General features: G+C 44.8%; 1 protein-coding gene and 1 non-coding gene across 14 annotated transcripts in view; one reads left to right on the plus strand and one right to left on the minus strand.

The window, feature by feature from the left end:
* PLEKHA7 (pleckstrin homology domain containing A7) overlaps nt 1-1,163 on the minus strand; it is a 221,099-nt gene extending 219,936 nt beyond the window's left edge. For all 13 annotated transcript variants that reach the window (XR_006714108.1, XM_045484647.1, XM_045484645.1 and 10 more), the window contains exons 1-3: nt 1,028-1,163; nt 829-905; nt 677-734 (exon numbers count right to left, since the gene is read on the minus strand). Coding sequence is in view for 12 of the 13 variants with exons in the window: in XM_045484647.1 (XP_045340603.1) it covers nt 677-734; nt 829-905; nt 1,028-1,113 (221 nt within the window). In the remaining variant the exon portion in view is untranslated. The remainder of the gene's footprint in view (nt 1-676; nt 735-828; nt 906-1,027) is intronic.
* Nucleotides 1,164-8,518: 7,355 nt separating this feature from the next.
* Nucleotides 8,519-8,624, plus strand: LOC123602764. Its single transcript, XR_006714542.1, has one exon. It is a non-coding gene; the product is annotated as a U6 spliceosomal RNA (small nuclear RNA).
* Nucleotides 8,625-20,507: the final 11,883 nt, after the last annotated feature.

The raw sequence follows: 20,507 nt of genomic DNA on the forward strand, positions 1-20,507 counted from the left end.
GTAACCTGGCTAGTGGCACAACGCTCGCGGGCTTTTTCGGAACAGCTACCGCTTGACTAGCGGAGACAGGAGCGACTGTCCCTGTGGAGCGCCGGCTTTCAGAGACGCACAGTGCTCGAGGAATATTATTGGCTGATGGGTTCCCTCCCCACGCTCACCCCTCCCCCGCAGGCCCGCGCTCAGGATGGGGAGGGGGCCGAGGTTCCGACTCTCCGCCACCGTCCCAGAGAACGAGGTCGAAACCAAAGCGTCCTCTCTACTCCCCGCTCTCCTCCCTCTCTACTCCCCACTCCCCAGCCCCCAGTACTCGGACCCCAGGCGCAACCCCCCACCCCGGTGGGGCACCTCCCGGCTCCGTGCGGCCCGAGACCCCAGCGGGGAGGCGTGTCCGGGCCCTCACACCCGGGCCCGAATCCCTCCCAACTACAGGACCAGCGGGTAGTTTGCGGCCCCCGCCGGCCCCGCGCGGAGATACGGACCCCACCGACCCCCTCCCCGTGCCCGCCACACAACTCCAGCACACAAAACCCCACAAGAGAGCGGCCGCGGCGCTGTGCGCGCCAACTCGCCCGGGACCCGCGCAGGAGGCGGGAGGCGGGAGGCGGGGGCGCGCGGCGGGAACCGGTCGGGCCCCGCCGCACAGGTGCGAGCCCAGCGCGGCGCCCCGGTCACTCACTCGATGAAGTAGCTGGCGCCCTCCTCCGTGAAGCCCTCCTCCCAGCCGCGGGGCAGGTCTGAGGAAATGCCAAAAAGAGTCAGGTCAAACTTGGGCCGCCCGGGCGCGCGCCCCCCGAGTGCCGCCCCCCACCCCGCCTGCCCCGCGCCTACCTGAGCGGATCATGTGGCCCGAGTTGACGGGCTCCCCGGTGCGCGGGTGCAGCCAGGTCGTGCGGCGGAGCTCGTCACTGCGGGAGAGAGGTGCACCTGTTAGCGCCGCCGCCGCTCTGGGGGCGCCCTCCCGGCCCCGCACCCCTCCCGGCCCGCGCCCCCGTCCGCGTGCCCGCGTGCCCGCTTGCCCGCGCCGCACTTGATGAAGAAGACGCGGCCGTCCCGGCACACGCCGTAGGACCAGTGCTCAGGTAAAGTGTCCCGCCCGACCGCCGCCGCCGCCATGTTCGCCGAGCGCAGAGCCGCCGCGGCCGCCGCGGGGCGGGGGAGAGGGGGCGGGGGCGGAGGCGGGGGAGGGGGCGGCGCGGGCGGCGGGCCGGCGGGCTCGGCCTGCGCGGGCCCGGGCGGCGACCCGGGGCGCTCCATCGCGGCGCGCGGCGACGTCCCGGCAGTCCCCAGTTACGGCGCGGCCGCGGGAGTTCGCCGCACCGGCCGACCCGAGCGCGGTGGCCGCGGCCTTTGTCCCCGCGCCTTCCCCGCCCCCCGCCGGCCGGCCCGGGCGCGCCCGCCGCGCGCCCCTTGGCCCCTGAGGCCCCGAGGCCCCGAGACCCGGGCGGGGCCGAGGGCCGCTGTTGGGGCGCCTCGGGCAAACTCCGGAAACTAGGTGCACCCCGAACGCTCCAGTAAGCCCCACCCGACTTCCACGACAAATGTGCCTCCAGGAACTTCTGGAGTTCTTTCTGAAACATGCAAACCTAAACAGGTTCCATCCATATTCCGAGCCTCGGTGTGTGCCTTCCTCTGTAAAATAAAGTCAATAGTAAGTACCACAAGAGATCGTTGGGTAGATTCTATGAAGTTTCTATGGTGTAGAGTAATTGGCCCCTGGCCCCCAGCAGGTGCTCTATTAATAGCCAGGTCAAGCGTGATTTCATTTTCCCAAGTTTTCAGCTGGGATATGAAGCAGGAGAGGGCAGGTTCTCTCCTCACACACCTCACACACACACACACAGCCCTGAAGTTACCGGGATTGTAGGCTTCTTCTGCCTTTAATTCCTGTCAAGTGACAGAAAGAGACGCTGTGGACTTGGCTGCATCTGTCTGTCTTTAGAAGAGCAGACCCTACAGTCCGGGCCTTTAGTGGGGGCTCTGGGAAGTTCTTTACATGGCTGCAGCCTTCTCATAGTCAGGCCTATGCTGGGAACTCAGCTCCTGGGGGATCTGTCCCCTGACCCCTTTGTCCAAAAGAGACCCTTCTCCTCCTCCCTTCACAATCCCATTACTTGTGTGCACTTAATTGATATTCTTATGCATGTGTGTGTGTGTTTATTGCCTTGTATGTTGTATATCAGCCCCTCCCCCCCCCCCCACACACACACTAAAAGGTCTGCTGCATGATAAGAGGGACCTTGCTCTGTCCCATATACTGCCATATTCCCAGTGCTTGGAACAGTGCCTGGCTCCTGTGTTCATTCAATAAATGCTGAAAAAGTGCATACAACCCTTTCTGCACTGACACCCCTGTACGCTGAGCATGAACAGAAAGGAAGCTGGGCTCTGGGAGATGTCAAGCCAAACCTTCAAGCGGCATAGGCTGTAGTTAGTGGAAAGAGGAAACTGTAGGTAGTATGGGCACTGTTATTCAGAAAAGCACCCCAGACAGGTGAAAATCAGTTGGGCCCAGAAGGACTGCTCAGGTGTGACTGAGAAGAGAGCACCCCAGAGGAGAAGGATGGGAGAGCAAACACAGGCTCATGGGAAGGGTATGGGATGTTGAAGAGACCATAAAGGTTCCCTTCCTTGAGACAAACAGTGGTATTGGGGAAGGAGGTTGGTATGAGTTATAAGTGGGGGGTGGGTGGGGGCAGGGGGACACCTAGCTGTCTCAGTCTGTGGAATGTGTGGCTCTTGACCTCAGGGTCATGGGTTTGAGCCCTACGATGAGTATAGAAAATGCTTAAATATGGGGCGCCTGGGTGGCTCAGTCGGTTGGGCGTCCGACTTCGGCTCAGGTCATGATCTCGCGGTCCGTGAGTTCAAGCCCCGCATGGGGCTCTGTGCCGACAGCTCAGAGCCTGGAGCCTGTTTCAGATTCTGTGTCTCCCTCTCTCTCTGACCTTCCCCCATTCATGCTCTGTCTCTCTCTGTCTCAAAAATGAATAAACGTTAAAAAAAATTTAGAAAATGCTTAAATAAAATTTTTTCAAAATCTCGAAAGAAAGAAAGGGTTGGTGTGATTGTGGAGAACACTAAACACCTGTCTGAAAGGACCTCTTGCCTTTGAGGAGGTGCTTGAGCAAATGACAATAAGAGAGTTGTGTTTTTATTCTTTTCTTTTAAGTTTATTTATTTATTTTGAGATAGAGCACAAACAGGTGAGGGGCAGAGAAGGAGAGACACAACCCCAAGCAGACTCCACACCATCAGCGCAGAGTCTGATGCAGGACTCGAACTCACAAAATGCAAGATCATTGAGCCAAGGTCAAGAGTCAGACACTTCAGTCACCCAGGTACCCCAGTTGTGTTTTTATTCTTAAATGTTAATTTAAGATAATAACAAAATAGACAAAAGATATGAACACAGTTCACAGAAAAGTAATACAAGTGTCTTTTAAACAAATGAAAGATACTCAAACATCTCGTAATAGGAGAAATGCAGATTAAAATTAAATTGAGATACTATTTTTTTTAATGTTTACTTATTTGAGGGGGGGGGGGAGACAATGAGTGGGGGAGGGTCAGAGAGAGAGAATCCTAAGCAGGCTTTGTGCTGACAGCACAGAGCCCGACGCAGGGCTCAGTCTCACAAACCATGAAATCATGACCTGAGCCAAAATCAAGAGCTGGACGTTTAACCAACTGAGACACCCAGGCACCCCAAGATAGTATTTTTTTTAGATATCAGGTTGGCAAAAATGTGCATTGTAGAGAAAGACATTCGTATTCATTGTTGGTGGGACTACAAAATGGTTGTCTTTGAAGGCAATTTGGCGACAGCAATTACAATTTAAATACATATATCTTTTGACCTAGCAATTCCACTGCTAGAAATTTATCTTACATTAGTGCTCACACAGAGACACAAAGACCTGTGTACCAGAGTATTCACTGCAGCATTGTCAATAGTTACAAAAGACTGGATACAACCTAAATGTCTATCAAAAAAGAACAGGTTCATGTGGTGATGGATGTTAACTAGACATCGTGGTGGTATTTTGCAACATATACAGATATTGAATCATTCTGTTGTATACATGAAAGTAATACAATGTCATGTGTCAATTATGCCTCAATTTAAATACAAAAGAATAGATAAATTAAATTATGTCATACTTGGGGCACCTGGATGGCTCAGTCAGTTGAGTGTCCGACTTTGGCTCCGGTCATGATCTCAGGGTTTGTGGGTTTGAGCCCCGCATCAGGCTCTGTGCTGACAGCTCAGAGCCTGGAGCCTGCTTCGGATTCTGTGTCTCCCTCTCTCTGCCCCTCCTCTGCTCATGGTCTCTCTCTCTCTCTCTGTCTCTCAAAAATAAAATGAAAGTTAAAAAAATTTTTTAAAATTATATTATACTCTTACAATGGGATGCTATACAGCTGTTAAAAAGAATGAGCTAGATGTTATGTACTGATATGGAATGGTCTCCAAGACATTAAGGGGAACACAAGATGCAGAACTGAGTATATGGTATACTACTATTAATATATAGGGAGCATCATGGTTGAATAAGATATCCCTTGTTTGTGCCCCCCCCCCAACAACAATTTAGCATCTATCCATGGACAAAAGTGCTCTTGTGGGAGCTGTGGGATCCAGCACCATAGGCCAGTGGACCTGGGAAAAGTCTCATCCACATGTTGCATTGGGCAGTAGGCACACACACGTTGGTCCCAGTGTGGACCCTGCAGTGGCCCATGAATCAACTCCCTCCCCTCTCAGCCACAGTCCAGGAGCCCCTGGAAAACAGCATCTTATACAATCACTTATGGCTGAGAGGGTCTTATTGTAGAAGTCCAGGTTTCCAGCAAAGAAGTTCTAGCGTACAGCTGGAGGAAAAACACAAGTTTAGATGCATTGGAAAGGCAGCTATTAAAGACTAGAGGAGGTGAGTGCTCTTTCAAAGATGGAGAGAGCAATATAAAACTTCAAGGAATGTGAAACATGGATCACAATCATCTTTCAGTAACCAGTCTCGACATGGAGGTCTTTCAGTCTCAATCATTAGTCACAATCATCTTTCAGTCCCAACATGGAGACCTGCAATTTACCCAACAGATAATTTGAAATACCTGTTTTAGGGAAACTCAATGAGCTACAGGAAAACACGGAAAGGCAATTTGATGAAATCAAGAAAACAGTACATGAACAAAATGAGAAGTTTAACAAAGAGATAGAAATCACAAAAAAAAAAAACAAACAAAAAATTCTAGAGCTGGAGAATACAATGAATGAAATGAAAACTGCAATAGACACATCAACGGCAGGATGGATTGAGAAGAGAGAATCTGTTTGAAGATAGGAACTTTGAAATTATGTAGTCAGAGGAGAACAAAATAAAAAAGATGAAAAGGAGTGAAGATAGCCTACATGAATTATGGCAAACCATCAAAAGAAATAATTTATGAATTATGGAGTTCCAGAGTGAGAAGGGAGAAGAAAGGTTATTTAAAGAATAATGGCTGGGGCGCCTGGGTGGCTCAGTTGGTTAAGTGTTTGCCTCTTGATTTTGGCTCAGGTCATGATCTCATGGCTCGTGAGTTCAAGCCCTGAGTTGGGCTCTTCACTGACAGTACAGAGCCTGCTTGGGATTCTCTCTTTCTCCCTCTCTCTCTCCTGTGCTTGTGCTCCCTTTCTCTCTCAAAATAAATAAATAAACTTAAAAAAAAATAGAAAAGAAATAATAGCTAAGAACTGCCCAAATCTGGTGGAAGATTTGGATATCCAAGTTCAAGAAGCTCATAGGTCACCAAATGAACTCAAAGAGATCCTCTCCAAGACATATTATAATAAAATTGTCAAAAATCAAAGTTAAAAAAGGAATCTTAAAAGCAGGAAGAGAAAAGAAGCTTATAACATACAAGGAACCTCCCCCATAAGGCAGTCAGAATCTCAGCAGAAACCTCACAGCCTCAGAGAGAATGAGATGATATATTCAAACTGCTAAAAGAAAAAAACCTGCCAACCAAGAGTACTCTATTTGGCAAAGTTATCCTTCAGAAATGAAGAAGAAATAAAGAATTTTCCAGAAAAACAAAAGCTAAGGAAGACCTGCCTTATAAGAAATGCTGAAAGGAGTCCTTTAAACTGAAATGAAAGGATACTAATTAGTAACAAGAAAACACATCAATAGATGAGTGAATAAAGAAGTTTTGAGATATCTATAGATACGGGTATCCATATCTATATGAGAATATATATATATTCTCATATATAGTGATATATGAGATATATACATATATATACACATGTATATACATATATATGTATATACATATGTATATGTGTGTACGTATATGTAAGTATGTCTGTGTACATATGTATATATGTGTACATATATGTGTATATATACATATATATATCTCCTACAAATAATAATGTATATTATATACATATATATATATATATATATATCTCATACAAATAAGAATAATATTTAGTCATGCAGGAGAAAGAAATCCTGCCACTTATGACAACAAGGATATACCCTGAGGGCATTATGCTAAGTGAAATAAGTCAGAGAAAAATAAATACTGTGTGATATCACTTATATGCAGAATATAAACTCATAACTCATAGAAACAGAGAGTAGAATGCTAAATGCCAGAGGGTGGGGGATACGGGGAGATGTTTATCAAAGGGTACAAACATCCAGTTTTAAGTTGTGGGGATCTAATATACAGCATGGTGGTTATAGTTAACAATTCTGTATTATATAGTTGAAAGTTGCTAAGAGACTAGATCTTAAATGTTCTCACCACAAAAAAGTAATTATGTAAGGTGATAGAGCTGTTCACTAATACTACTGTAGTAATCATTTCACAATACCTAAGTATGAAATCAACACGTTATACTTGTTAAACTTACTCTGTCAACTTTATCTAAATAAAACTAATATATAAATACAAATATGTATAGTCCCTAGATGAAAACACAAGAACAGGAAAGGTGATTGTTTCAGTGATAGCAATGGGAAGAGACTTACTTTTCCTTGTGTCCCTTTTTGAACTGTTTGATATTTTTACCATTAAAACATATACATAGAATTGGCAGTGAGCAGAGCTTGAAGTGGCTGAGGCCTGCTGATGGGGCTTTGGAGATGGACAGCCAGATTCTTTATGATGACTACCTGGCGGTTTTCCTACATGCCTGTGAGAATCCCCCAGCACGAATTCCCCCTCAGAAGATGGCACACCATACACACTACAGCGATGAGCTGAGACACAGTTTCTGCCCCCAGTCCTCACACTGACAAAGCCCCCTGGAGCTCAGCTGGGACTTAACATCCAAAGAGGAAGGGCCTCCCAGCTAGGTGACTTCTTTTCAAGATGATTCCTGACCTTGATGCACACTGAACAGGACTTCAGAAAAGAGACCAAACCCTAGCTGTGAATGATGTGGATTTCTGAGATATTGAGCACAGCAAGGCTGTTGAGATCCTGAAGACAGCCAGCAAAATCAGCACATGTGTCTGCTTCTCTCTGTACAAGTGAAGGAGAGGACTATACACTGGAGAGTTGCAACCCACAGCCCTCCACTTGGAATCTTCTGGGGAAAAGCTGACAAGGCCCCAGGGAAGCCATTTGGGAAACTACTCCCAGCCCATCCCTGGCAGAGTGGAGTGGGGAGGATGGGGTGACAGTGAGACCCTGCACTGAGCCCATTAGCCAAATGCATCGTCCGAACTACTGTACTTTTAGTGACCTCGTTTTCTAGGTGAGCTTCTTTCCCTGGATGGAGAAGGATGATGACATCTAGGTACAACCTAGCCTGTGGAGAACTCTGCTAGGAAAAGCAACTGACATTTACCAAATACCATGTTTTAGGCATTTACATATATGTCATATCATTTTCATTAGAGTATAGAAATCAGTAGAAAAAAGAATCTTGAGGCCTCCCATCCAATCTGCCTGGCCATCTCCTCCCATCTTTATATTACCAGTCTCATACACTTTGGAGATTCCAGTGAGACCCTGTTTCCCCCTCTTCTTCCTTCTCCTATTCTCTACCCCCGCCAAAAGTAAAATGCAACATTGAAGAGAAAAAAATATATGTATATTTAAGGATAAAATAATATAATTCATCAAGAAAGCCAATAAGAAATACCATGAAATTATTTCAATAAATGCCAAAAGATGTATTTGATAAAACCATCACTATTTAAAAAATTATGTTAGAATCTAAAATTAAAAACAGTGACAATATCAAATGCTAGTGAATATGCAGAGAAACTGCATCCTGGAAAATAATTTGGGAATTTCTTTAAAAAATAAACATCACTTAACCAGCATGGTAACCATACATGGTTACCAGTATGACCCAGCAATCCTATTCCTGGACATTTATCTCAGAGAAATGAAGCATATATCCTTGTAAAAGCTTCTGCATGATTGGTCAGAGCAGGTTTTTGTAATAGACAAAAACTGGAAACAAAATGTTCTATAATAGGTGAATGGTTTAAAAAACTGTGGTACAGTGCTCACTTCGGCAGCACATATACTAAAATGGGAACAATACAGAGAAGATTAACATGGTCCCTGCACAAGGAGGCTTGCAAATTCATAAAGTCTTCCATATTTAAAAAATAACACAAGGGGGGCCTGGGTGGCTTAGTCGGTTAAGCGTCCGACTTCGGCCCAGATCATGATCTTGTGGTCTGTGAGTTCCAGCCCCGCGTCGGGCTCTGTGCTGACAGCTCAGAGCCTGGAGCCTGCTTCGGATTCTGTGTCTTCCTCTCTCTCTGACCCTCCTCCGTTCATGCTCTGTCTCTCTCTGTCTCAAAAATAAATAAACATTTAAAATAAATAAATAAAAAATAAAAAACAACACAAAACAAAACCAAAGTTGGTACATCTGTACTATGGAATACTACCTGGTAATAAAAAGGAACAAACTATTGATACACCAACTTGAATGGACCTCCAGGCAATATGCTGAAAGAGCCAATTTGAAAAGGTTACATATTATTTGATACTACCATATTTTCAAAATAAAAAAATACAGAGAGGGGCGCCTGGGTGGCTCAACCAGTTAAGCCTCCGACTTTGGCTCAGGTCATGATCTCACCAACCATGAGTTCAAGCCCCACATCAGGCTCTGTGCTGACAGCTCAGAGCCTGGAGCCTGCTTCAGGTTCTGTGCCTCCCTCTCTCTCTGCCCCTTAACCACTTATGCTCTCTCTCTCTCTCTCTCTCAAAAATAAAATAAAAACATAAACAAACAAACAAAAATAGAAAGAGAGATGGAGAACTGATCAGTGGTTGCCAGGGGTTAGGGATGGTACTGGAGAGGGGAAAGATTACCATAAAGGAATGGCATGGGGAAGGTCTTTGTAGTGAAGAAACAGTTCTGTATCTTGCTTGCAATGGTGGCTACACAAGTGGATCAAATGACTATAGAAGTAGACACACACATTGTACCAATGTCAGTTTTCTGCTTTTGCTATTGTCCTCTGGTTACATAAGATGTCACCATCGGGGAACTGGGTGAAAAGTAAACAGATACCTCTCTACCATCTTTGCAAAATTCTGTGAATCTATAATTATCTCAAAATAAGAAATTTTTAAAAAGTATTAGAAAACTACAAATAACCAAATGTTTCTTTTGAGAGTCTCTCTCTCTCAGGTATATAGAAACATTCTTTAACAATAAAACATTTAAAGACATTCTCATTAAAATAAGAAAAGGGGTGCCTGGGTGGCTCAGTCTGTTAAGCTTGGACTCTTGATTTCCACTCAAGTCATGATATCAGGTTCATGAGATTGAGCCCTGAGTCAGGGGTTTTCAGACCAGAGCCTGCTTGGGATTCTCTCTCTCTCTCCTCTCTCTGCCCTACGCCCCCGTTTGTGCACACACACATGCTCTCTGTCAAAATAAATAAATAAACATTAAAAAAATAATAAAATAAGAAAACTAAAAAAAAAAAAAAAAAAAAACAAGCATACCTATAGTGATGCTATTATTTAATGCTGTTTTAGAAGTTTTTGCACGGGCGCCTGGGTGGCTCAGTTGGTTAAGTGTCCAACTTTGGCTCAGGTCATGATCTCACGGTTCGTGAGTTCGAGACTCATGTCAGGCCCCGTGCTGACAGCTCAGAGCCTGAAGCCTGCTTTGGATTTTGTGTCTCCCTCTCTCTCTGCCCCGCCCCTGCTCACACACTCTCTCTCTCTCAAATAAATGTTAAAGAAAGTTTTTTAATAAAAATAAGTTTTTGCCAATATAATAAGATCCAAAACAGAAGTGAAAGATATAAGTATTGGGAAGGAAATAAAACTATCTTATTGGTAGACAATAATGGAATGATCTTTTAAATGTGGAAAACAACCTCAAACTCTTAGAATTAATATGGGAATTCAGGACCAAGATAATATCACAAAATCAATACTTTGATAAGCAATCACTGAACTCTTCTCCTTTATAGTAGTAGCAAATATATAAACAATTTAGGAATAAACCTAATGAAAAAACATATGCAAAACATATGTGTAAAACCTGTATGATCAAAACTGAAAAGCTTTACTGAAAAATAGTGTTATAACAATTTTATTTCAAATTTAAACATATAAATGTAAAACAAATAAATAAATAAAAGCAATGCCTGCATTCTAAGGGTCTTGGTAAGATTTAGAAATTCTTGCAATTACTAGTAATATCACCCAATGAATTAGAAGCCAAAATATTTATGTTATATATTCTAGTTCTGTACTCCTCAAAGCAGTACATTGGCCCCATGAATTATGGCTAGTCTGTATTGTCTGAATTGCTATGTGTTCTAAATATAAAAAGCACAACAGATTTTGAAGATTTAGTATAAAATATGTAAAATATCTCATTCACACTTGTGTTGATTACATGTTGAAATAATATTTTGGATGTATTGCGTCATGTAAAATATATTAAAATAGTAGTTACTACAAAATTTTACGTTACATATATTTGCTCACCTTTGTGGCTCACATTATATTTCGGTTGGACAGCACTGTTAGAGCTTTTTCATTTCACACTTTCATGTACCTAAAGACCTTACTGCCCATTAAAATTACTTGTGAGCTTTAAAAACAAAAAAGGCTGGGCTGTACCCTAAGAAATACAATTGGTGTTGGTAGTATTGGTATGATCTTGATTCTCCCTAGGTGATTCTAATGTACTCCCAAGGTTAATAACCACCACTATTGACTTCGGGCTATCAAGCTCTGAAGAATCCTTTTTTACATTTATCATTTCATACAATTAAGAAAGGTACTTGACAGGCTAAGAAGTAACATTTGAATCTGAGAGCACAGATGTGGTGCTGGTTCCATTCTGGATGGATACCTCCTGTGATTGATCAAAACAAGATGTGAATTTTTCCCAGCCTATGGTGTGATCGTGGCAGAATTTTCAGTTTATAAAAACAAAGTACAGTAATTGATTCTTTTTTTAAAGTTTTACATGATTCTTGGAGCACAGGTACTAATATTTGAGCTGGTTCTGAGTGGATGGAATTTATGATGGATTTAAAACATAGAGGTTTGTGTGCTGTCTTCTCTTTCTGATCACAGCATCTCTAGGAGGTGGGCAGGGCAAGCGTTTTTATCCCCATTTTTAGAGGAAGACACTGAGGCCCACCCAAGGAGGGCAAGTAGGTTGCCTAAGATTGTGTGACTCGGTACCTAACACAGCCTAGACTGGAAAACACCTTTTGACACCTGTCCAAGGCCCTCCATTTCCAATTGATTTATCCTTGGACAAATCACTACCGCCTATGATAAAAGGGGCTTTTGTCCAGAGGCTCTTTCCCTTAATCAGCCCTAGTAAAGGACTTCAGCTTATACTAGATAGCTCTGCTGATGTACGTGGCACTAAGCCAACATCTTAAGTGCAAAATAGTTCATGCTCAAAGATGAATCAAAATGTGATTCAGTCAACCAAACAATGCCCCCAAATTTTTAGCTTCCAGGTAACTAATAATGCACTATATTCCTGTAAAAACTTTGCATTACTCTCAAGGAGACAGTGTGGCATGATGGAAGAGCATGGACTCTGGAGGTGTCAGACCTGCAGGTGACTCCAGGTGCTGGCCCTCACTAAGCTGTGCATCCTTGGCATGCCACTTCTCTCATTTACTGAACATCTACTGGCAGTAGACAGTATAAACTCCTAGAGCTGCAATGGAGCACACACCATGGTCCCTTCCCTCAAGAATTCTCAGGATGTGGGAGAAGTGTGTCCTATAAATGCCAGAAGAACAGAGCTGCTCTGGAGCAGCTAGGGCAGCATCGCAGGAGCCTGAAGATAACAGTTTAGGAAAACGGTTTAGGTTAACACTTGGTGAATCTAGAAATATGGATACTCATTGTGTATCTTGCAACTTTTCTATAGATTGGAACATTTTCCAAATAAAAAGATGGGGTAGAAAAGTTAAAAAAAACAAATATTAAATATTAAAATATTTAGCAATAAACTAATGAGAAATGTGAAAGTTTAATACAGAGAAATCCCTTATACATTACTAAGGTTTATAAAACCTGAATAAATGGGAGAGACATGCCTTGAGGAGGAAGCTATCAAATTGGGGGTGGGGGAGGATAGGAATAAGAGATCCTATGGACTGAATTATGTACCCCCAAAATTTGTATATTGAAACCCTAATCCCTAATGTGACTATTTAGAGATCAGCCCTTTAAAGAAGTAATTAATATTAAATGAGGTCATAGGGTAAGGCCCTAATCCATTAGAACTGGTGTCCTTGTATGAAGAGGAAGAAAGACCAGAGGGCTGAAAGAAAGAAAGAAAGAAAAAGAAAAAGGAAGGAAGGAAGAAAGAAAAGAAAGAGAAAGGAAGGAAGGAAGGAAGAGAAAAAGAATTTTTTGGCTCAGTCAGTTAAGCATCCAGCTTCAGCTCAAGTCATGATCATGGTCAGTGAGTTCGGGTGAGTTCGGCCGCGCATCAGGCTCTGCGCTGACAGCTCAGAGCCTGAAGCCTGCTTCAGATTCTGTGTCTCCCTCTCTCTCTGTCCCTCCACTGCTTGCACTTTGTCTCTCTCTCCCTCTCTCTCTTAAAAGTAAATAAGCATTAAAAAAAAAAAAGGAATTAGGGGAACCTGGGTGGCTCAGTCTGTTAAAGTTCAGCATCTGACTGGCTCAGGTCATGATCTCACAATTCATGAGTTCAAGCCCCCGGTTAGGCTCTGTGTTGACAGCTCAGAGCTTGGAGCCTGCTTCGGATTCTGTGTCTCCCTCCCTCTCTGTCCCTCCCCCACTGTGCTCGCGCGCGCTCTCTCTCAAAAATAAACATGAAAAAAAAGGAAATGCCCACAGCAGTTAAAATCAGGGATCGCCTTACCCTGATTATGGCGGTCTATGTGAAGCCTCAAATTCTGCATTTTAATAAGTGATATCCCCACCAGGTGATTCTGTTGAAGGTGGTCCCACACCACACTTTGAGAAATGCCACTCTAATTTCAGCCCGGAGGTTCAGAGAGATGCAGCAGGAAGCAGTTAATCCTCAAAGGAAATGCATATACAATTCTACAAAGATATGCACAAACAAACCAACAAACAAACCAACAAACAGACACTATTAGCCTCTGAGAAAGTTTTGAGGGTCTGGTATGAGAGGGAGACTTATTTTTTAATTTTTGTTTTATTTCGTAATAAGACAGTACAGTAAAACCTTGGATTGCAAGTAAAGTGTTCTGCGAGTGTTCCACAAGACGAGCAAACATTTCTAATAAAATTCTAACTTGATCAACAAGCGATGTCTTGCAATACAGTAGTATATGACGCTAAATGTCACATGATCACAACTGAGCCAATGGTTCTTGAAATTTGCTTTGATATACAAGTGCTTGGATTACAAGCATGTTTCCAGAATGAACTACCAAGGTTTTACTGTACTATTTTTCAATTTAAAAACTAACTTGAAAAAAAGAGGTCATGAATTTAAAGATCTTTTTAGTGGGGCACCTTCTTACTGGGTGGCTCAGTCAGTTGAGTGTCCAACTTCGGCTCAGGTCATGATCCGTGAGCTTGTGAGTTTGAGCCCTGTGTCAGGCTCTGTGCTGACAGCTCAGAGCCTGGAGCCTGCTTCAGGTTCTGTGTCTCCCCCCTTCCCACTTGCACTCTGTCTCTCAAAAATGAATAGGCATTTAAAAAATACAATTAAAAAAGTAAAATAAAGAGCTTTTTGTTGGCATGTTTCCCAACAAATAGGTAATCAACAAGTAAAAATTCCTTTCTTTTTTGTCTTCCACTCATTTGCCATGGCTCAGTTGGTTGAGGGTCAGACTTCGGCTCAGGTCATGATCTTGCAGTTCAAGTCCCACATCGGGTTCACTGCTGTCAGCGCAGAGCCTGCTTTGGATCCTCTGTCCCTCTCTCTCTGCCCCTGCCCTGCTTGCATGCTCTCTTTCAAAAATAAGTAACACATTAAAAAAAAAAAAACAACTAAGAACTTACTAAGATCCCTTTAAAAAAAAAAATTTGCCATCCCTTTCCTTCCCTCCCTGCCCCCACCCAACAGTATCTCCATTTGTGCATTTGATTAACAAATTTTACTTTCATTCATATTGTATTCTAAGCACAGTTCTAAGACACACTCCCTCCCAGCCTGCACAGAGCTTTTCATCCCCAACCTCACCTCTGCCAATTTTGTCTTAATTCCTGTCTCTCCAGGCTTACACAGGACATCCCCATACACAAACCTAAACTAGTTTTCCCACTCCTTTCCCTCAGAACCTAAATTCTCCTCCATGGAGCCTCCAGCCCCCAGTGATATTCTTAGAAGGGTGGGAAATTGATAGGAATCTGTGAGCCAGCTCCCTGCTGCCCTCTGGTGGGCCTCCTTGGGGCTCACGTCCCTCTTCTTTAGGGCCTGCTTCTCCCCAATTGGCATCTACTCCATCTTGGGTGGGTACACCCCAGGGAATGTGTACCCAGAATATACTGGCTTTTCCTGGACCCCTGGCTCAGAGCTGGGATGTGTGTGATCGAAAGTCTGAGCCAGAATGTCCCTAAAGGCCACTGTCTTAACAGAAGCAGTGCTGTATGGGAGGGCAGTAGTACTACCCCGTCTGTATGTGTGTGTGTGGTAGAGAGGTGGGGGCTGCAGGTACTTAAGGTGAAATGTCTTTGCTAGAATTTTTTTATTCTTTCTTTTACTCTTTGTGTTTTATCTTGTGCCAAAGGCAATTTATACTCCGTCAGAAACATCAGAAAATAGAGACATGAAAAAGATTTAAATAATCTCACCTAGATACCGTTTTTGCTCACATCTAGAGCAGGAACAGAGGGGAAAGGGTACTGGGCCAGGAACCAGGACACTGGATTCTAGTCCTCACTGTCAACTCACTGTGTGACTCTGGGCAAGCCCCTTACTTCCTGGAGTCTCAACGTATCATACACACAAAAGAGTACCCCAGTAAAGCGCCCCATCTGGCGTTCCTCCTCTGAGATTCTAAGTCAGTGGTCCCAAGCAGTCAATTAGACCCTTAGACTATTCCAACTTTCAATCACTACAAATATTTAAAAGCAGTAAAAGTGGACTAAAACAGATTACAAATAGGAGGGAAAGCTCTGAAAAAGTTCTGATAATGAACAAAAATGCTTCAAAACTCTTAGTTGAAAAGTGCCTTCTGAAGCATGAAAATAGCTGATACTATAGAAAAAAAAAAAACAAAAACAGCAACTGGGGAATATTTCTTTTCAACCAAATCATTGTTTCAATCAAAATGCTGTATTCATGAGAATGCCTTCAGAAAAACTGCTTTCCGTCCAATCATATATCTGTGTGAGGCAGCCAGCAAGAGCTTCCATCCACCTCCCCTGTGAGCTTGAGAGAAGTTTGAGGTCTCCACCCCTGGTGAAATAAACATAAGGCCAACTGCAGGCATGCATATCCCCAGCAAGCGTTTACTGATTCTCTTCTTGTCGGGCTCTGCACTGGGCACTGGGGATATACGGCCACCAGGACAGCTCTGCCATCCTTTCCCCATGGGGGCTCCCAGCCAGTCTGACAGGGCAGACAAACATGTCCATGTGTAATTCCAATCAGGGTGAGACGAGGTGAGAAGTGGAAGTCGTGGAAAATGGCGAGAGGCAGGGAAACCATTGCCCTGTCCCTCCAGCAGCCATGAAGCTGTAGAAACTGGGCCTTCCCCTCCTCAGTAAAAAGTTCCAGTTATTTTTGCCGTGAAACAAATCATCCCAATACTCAATGCCTCAAAACCACCATTTTAGTTTGCTCAGGATTCTGTAGGTCAAGAAATCAGAGGGCATGGCAGGAATGGCTTGTCTTTTCTCCAAAATGTCCAGGACCTCAGCTGGGGAGGTCAGTGACTGGGGGTGACTCCAGGGCTGAGAGCAGGAGTCACGTGGAAGTATCTTCACCCACATGCCCCAAGGTAAGTACTGGCTATTGCCTGGGCCACAACTGCGGCAGTTTTCCAGAGCACCTATGTTGGCCTCTGCATGTGGCCTAGGCTCTCACCGTGGAGGCCTCAGGGTCCCAGCTGCCCTACATGGCAGCTCAGGACCCCAAGCATGAGCGTCCTGGTAACAAGGCCTTTTCTGCCTTCACTACAGAAGTCCTGAAGTGTCACTGCTCAGAATTTATTAGTTATAAGTAAGCCACAGGCCTGCCAGATTGATGTGGAGGATGATTAGACACCACATCTAGATTGGAGAATGGTAAGGTTCCAAGAAGACAAGTGCGACAGGAGTTTTTGCTGTGGCCATCTTTGACACAATTTACCACATCCGGGGTGGATCCAGCACCCCATTTACTGCCCAGCATGGGAGGGCAGGCCTGAGTGGGGTCCAGTGAGAGGTGGGGCAGAGGTAAGAAGGGAAAGGAGCTAGACTCCTTTTTGCCCCATTCCGTGGGCAATTCCATTTGACCATGGCTTTGGTTTCTACTCTCCGATGACTCCATATCCCCGACCCAGAGCTTTCTTCTGAGTTTCAGATCAGTTGTCTACTTGCCCGCCTACTTTTCCTTTCAGTGTCTCAGTGAGTTCTTGTGAACAATGGAGACATTGATACTCTCCACCTTATGCCTAACACATGTAAGTGCCCAGTAAGTGATAGCTATTAGATGACCTCTCTATGTGGGTATCTTTTTTTTGATTATCAGGAATATAGTTGATAGAGTCTTTTTTTTTTTTTTTGAGAGTATGCACATGAGCGGAAGAGGGGCAGAGAGAGATGGGGACAGAGGATCTAAGTGGGCTTTGCACTGACAGCAGAGAGCCTGATGTGGGGCTTGAACCCATGAACCATGAGATCATGACCTAAGCCGAAGTCAGACACTTAACAGAGTGAGCCACCCAGGCACCCCTCTATGTGGATATCTTAAAGACAGTTCAAACCCAACATCTCCAAAACTAAACTTATAATGTGCTGCCCACGCCTCTGCCCCTTGCTTGGTGTCCCCTACCTGCAGGAATGGATCACCACCCTTCTCTCGCCCATGTCAAAGGTCTGGTAGTCTTCTTTCATACCTCGCTCTCTGTCTCACTCCCCATATCCCACCCAACCCAAGCCTTGACAAATTCACTTTCTAGATGTTTCTCTAAATTTTTCCACTCTTCTCCATGTCTACCCTAACACCCACTCCAATCTATAATCATCTCTCCTTTGGACTCTGGCCTCCTTGCTGGTCTCGCAAATTCACTAGTCGCAGTTGCCCTTCTATCCGCCCACATGCATTCTTCACACAGCAAGCTGACAGGATGGTTTCAGAATGTAAAGCTGTTCATGTCACTCTGCCTGATGAAAAACCTTTATCCCTGTTGTTCTAAAGAAAAGGCAGATCATGGGGCACCTGGGTGGTTCAGTCAGTTAAACATCCGGTTGGAACTCAGGTTATGATCTCACAGTTTGTGAGTTTGAGCCCCGTGTCAGGCTGTCTGCTGTCAGCATAGAGCCTGTTTCAGATCCTCAGTCTCCCTCTCTGTCTCTCTCTGCCCCTCCCCCACTTGCACTCTCTCTCTCTCTCAAAAAAAAAAAAATTTAAATAAGTAAATAGAAAAGACATCTTTTAAAAGGCATACAAAGTCCTGCCTCCCTCCGTCCTCATTAACCCCATTCTCCACCCCCAACACACACACACACCATCACTCCCTTCTGCCACAAGGCCTTTATATTCCTCTGCCTGGAATGCCCTTACCCCCTCCCACTTTGCTCCCCCTTCCTGCAGATAACAGCTCAAGAATCCACCTCCTCTAGGAAGCCTTCTCTGCCTGCCTGGTGAGATCCACCCACCCAACCTTGGCAGGGTCTTATAGCACTAGGCAGTCTCCTTTGTAGTGTATGTTACAGTTGGCATCTACATATGTTTGGTGATTATTGGAGTATCACTATCCTCCTCAACCCTGCAGGCTCCACAAGGGTAGGGCTCATGTCTGGCTTTGCTCACTATTATATCCCAAAGTCTAAAACAGCCCCTGACACGTAGTTAATAAATAATTGTTGGTTGGATGGATGGATGGATGGATGGATGGATGAGAGAGGGGAGGAGAGGTGCCAGGCCCATTGTAAGCATTTAGAGAATGTTTGTGGAATGAATAAATGGGCAGGTTGAGCAGAGCCCAGGAGATGACTCACAATACACCTAATTTTCCAACCTTCAGGCAGGCGTGAGGCCAGAAAGGAATCTGTTAGGATGCAGGAAAAAGTGATTCTGTTGGGACTGGAAACACTCATCTCCTTGCCCCAGGGCCTGTCTCCTGGAAGTATTGGAGACTTGAATACTTGTACCTGCTTCCAGAACTTAACATGCCTACCTGATCCATGTCCTTCTTTTCCACATAAGGACCAGCCAGACAGTCAGAGTTGGCCACCACTGGGAGGCTGTGCAGGGACAGAGAAAACAAGGCTCAGACACTGACAGACCAGGGGTCCATCCTGATGATGCTATTTACAGACTCTCCATCCCAGGCTCTTCCCCCTGGGGTAGTGGGACCTAAGTTTCATCACCTGAATGGCTAACTGCCACACCCCAAAATCCCAGTTCAACTTCTTCAGGGACTTCCTGCCATGAACTCCAGGTGCCTTGACACACCCAGCCACAATGCCTAGCTCTCCCCTTCTTTTTCCCCACCCACTCCTCACCTTGTTTTTAAAAGTCAGAGAACAGGGGCGCCTGGGTGGCGCAGTCGGTTAAGCGTCCGACTTCAGCCAGGTCACAATCTCGCGGTCCGTGAGTTCGAGCCCCGCGTCAGGCTCTGGGTCAGGCTTTGGGCTGATGGCTCAGAGCCTGGAGCCTGCTTCTGATTCTGTGTCTCCCTCTCTCTCTGCCCCTCCCCCGTTCATGCTCTGTCTCTCTCTGTCCCCCAAAAAATAAATAAACGTTGAAAAAAAAAAATTTAAAAGTCAGAGAACTGTCCTTCAACAGGGTTGGGAGTGTCACACCTCAGGCTGCTTTGATAAAAGAGGAAGAAATAAGCCCTCCATTTCTAAAATCTAATGTCCAGTCTTTGTGGCCTCATATTGGTCATGTGACCTTGGGCAAGATACTTTACATCCAGTTGATAGGAGGAAACTGAGGCAAAGAGAAGTTTAATCATTTTTGCAGCACAGGGTTGCTATAACCAAAGAAAGGGGGGCCCGGGTGGCTTAGACAGTTAGGCATCTGACTCTTGATTTCAGCTCAGGTCATGATCTCACAGTCACAGGATCAAACCCCACATCGGGCTCTGCACTGACAGTGCACACTGCTTGGGATTTTCTCTCTCTCTCTCTCTCTGCCCTTCCCCTGCTCTCAAGTGCATGCACACACTCTTTCTCTCTCAAAATAAATAAATAAACATTAAAAAAAAAAAAAAAAAAAAAAAAAGCTCCAGGGGCACTTGGGTGGCTCAGTCGGTTAAAGGTCTGACTTTGGCTCAGGTCATGATCTCATGGCTCATGAGTTTGAGCTCCATGTTGGGCTCTGTGCTGACAGCTGAGAGCCTGGAGCCTGCTTCAGAATCTGTGTCTCCCTCTCTCTCTACCCCTCCCCTGCTTGTGCTCTGTCTCTCTTTCTCAAAAATAAATAAACACTTTTTAAAAAGCTCCAAAGAAACTATGGGACAAAAGGGTTTGTATTCCATAACTCCCTGATCCTGAATCAGAAGTGGTCAGGGATGATTCACATAAATAATGACACTTAGCGTAGGACTTTACAAGTTACAAAAGCTGCACCCTTTCAAATCTTTGTGAATTTGTTAATAAATAACCATATTAGAATAGGCTCTCAAATAATCTGTCAGACCCTCTAGGAAATGTATGTGCCTCTCCAGTGATGGAGATAAATTAGCTGGAAAGATCTGAGGGCAATGGGGAGGGGCTCTAATAACACCCAAAGGGTACCTAATCAGTCTTTCTTGGAAGACCAGTCTTGACCCAATCTTTGAACCTAAAGCCATATTGGTGGGGTGTGAGAGCCAATGTGATGGCTCTTGCTGAGAGGATCTCAGATCAGTTGAAACTAGAAGAGGAAACGC

This window comes from Leopardus geoffroyi, chromosome D1 (genome assembly GCF_018350155.1).
Source record: "Leopardus geoffroyi isolate Oge1 chromosome D1, O.geoffroyi_Oge1_pat1.0, whole genome shotgun sequence".
NCBI lineage: Eukaryota > Metazoa > Chordata > Mammalia > Carnivora > Felidae > Leopardus > Leopardus geoffroyi.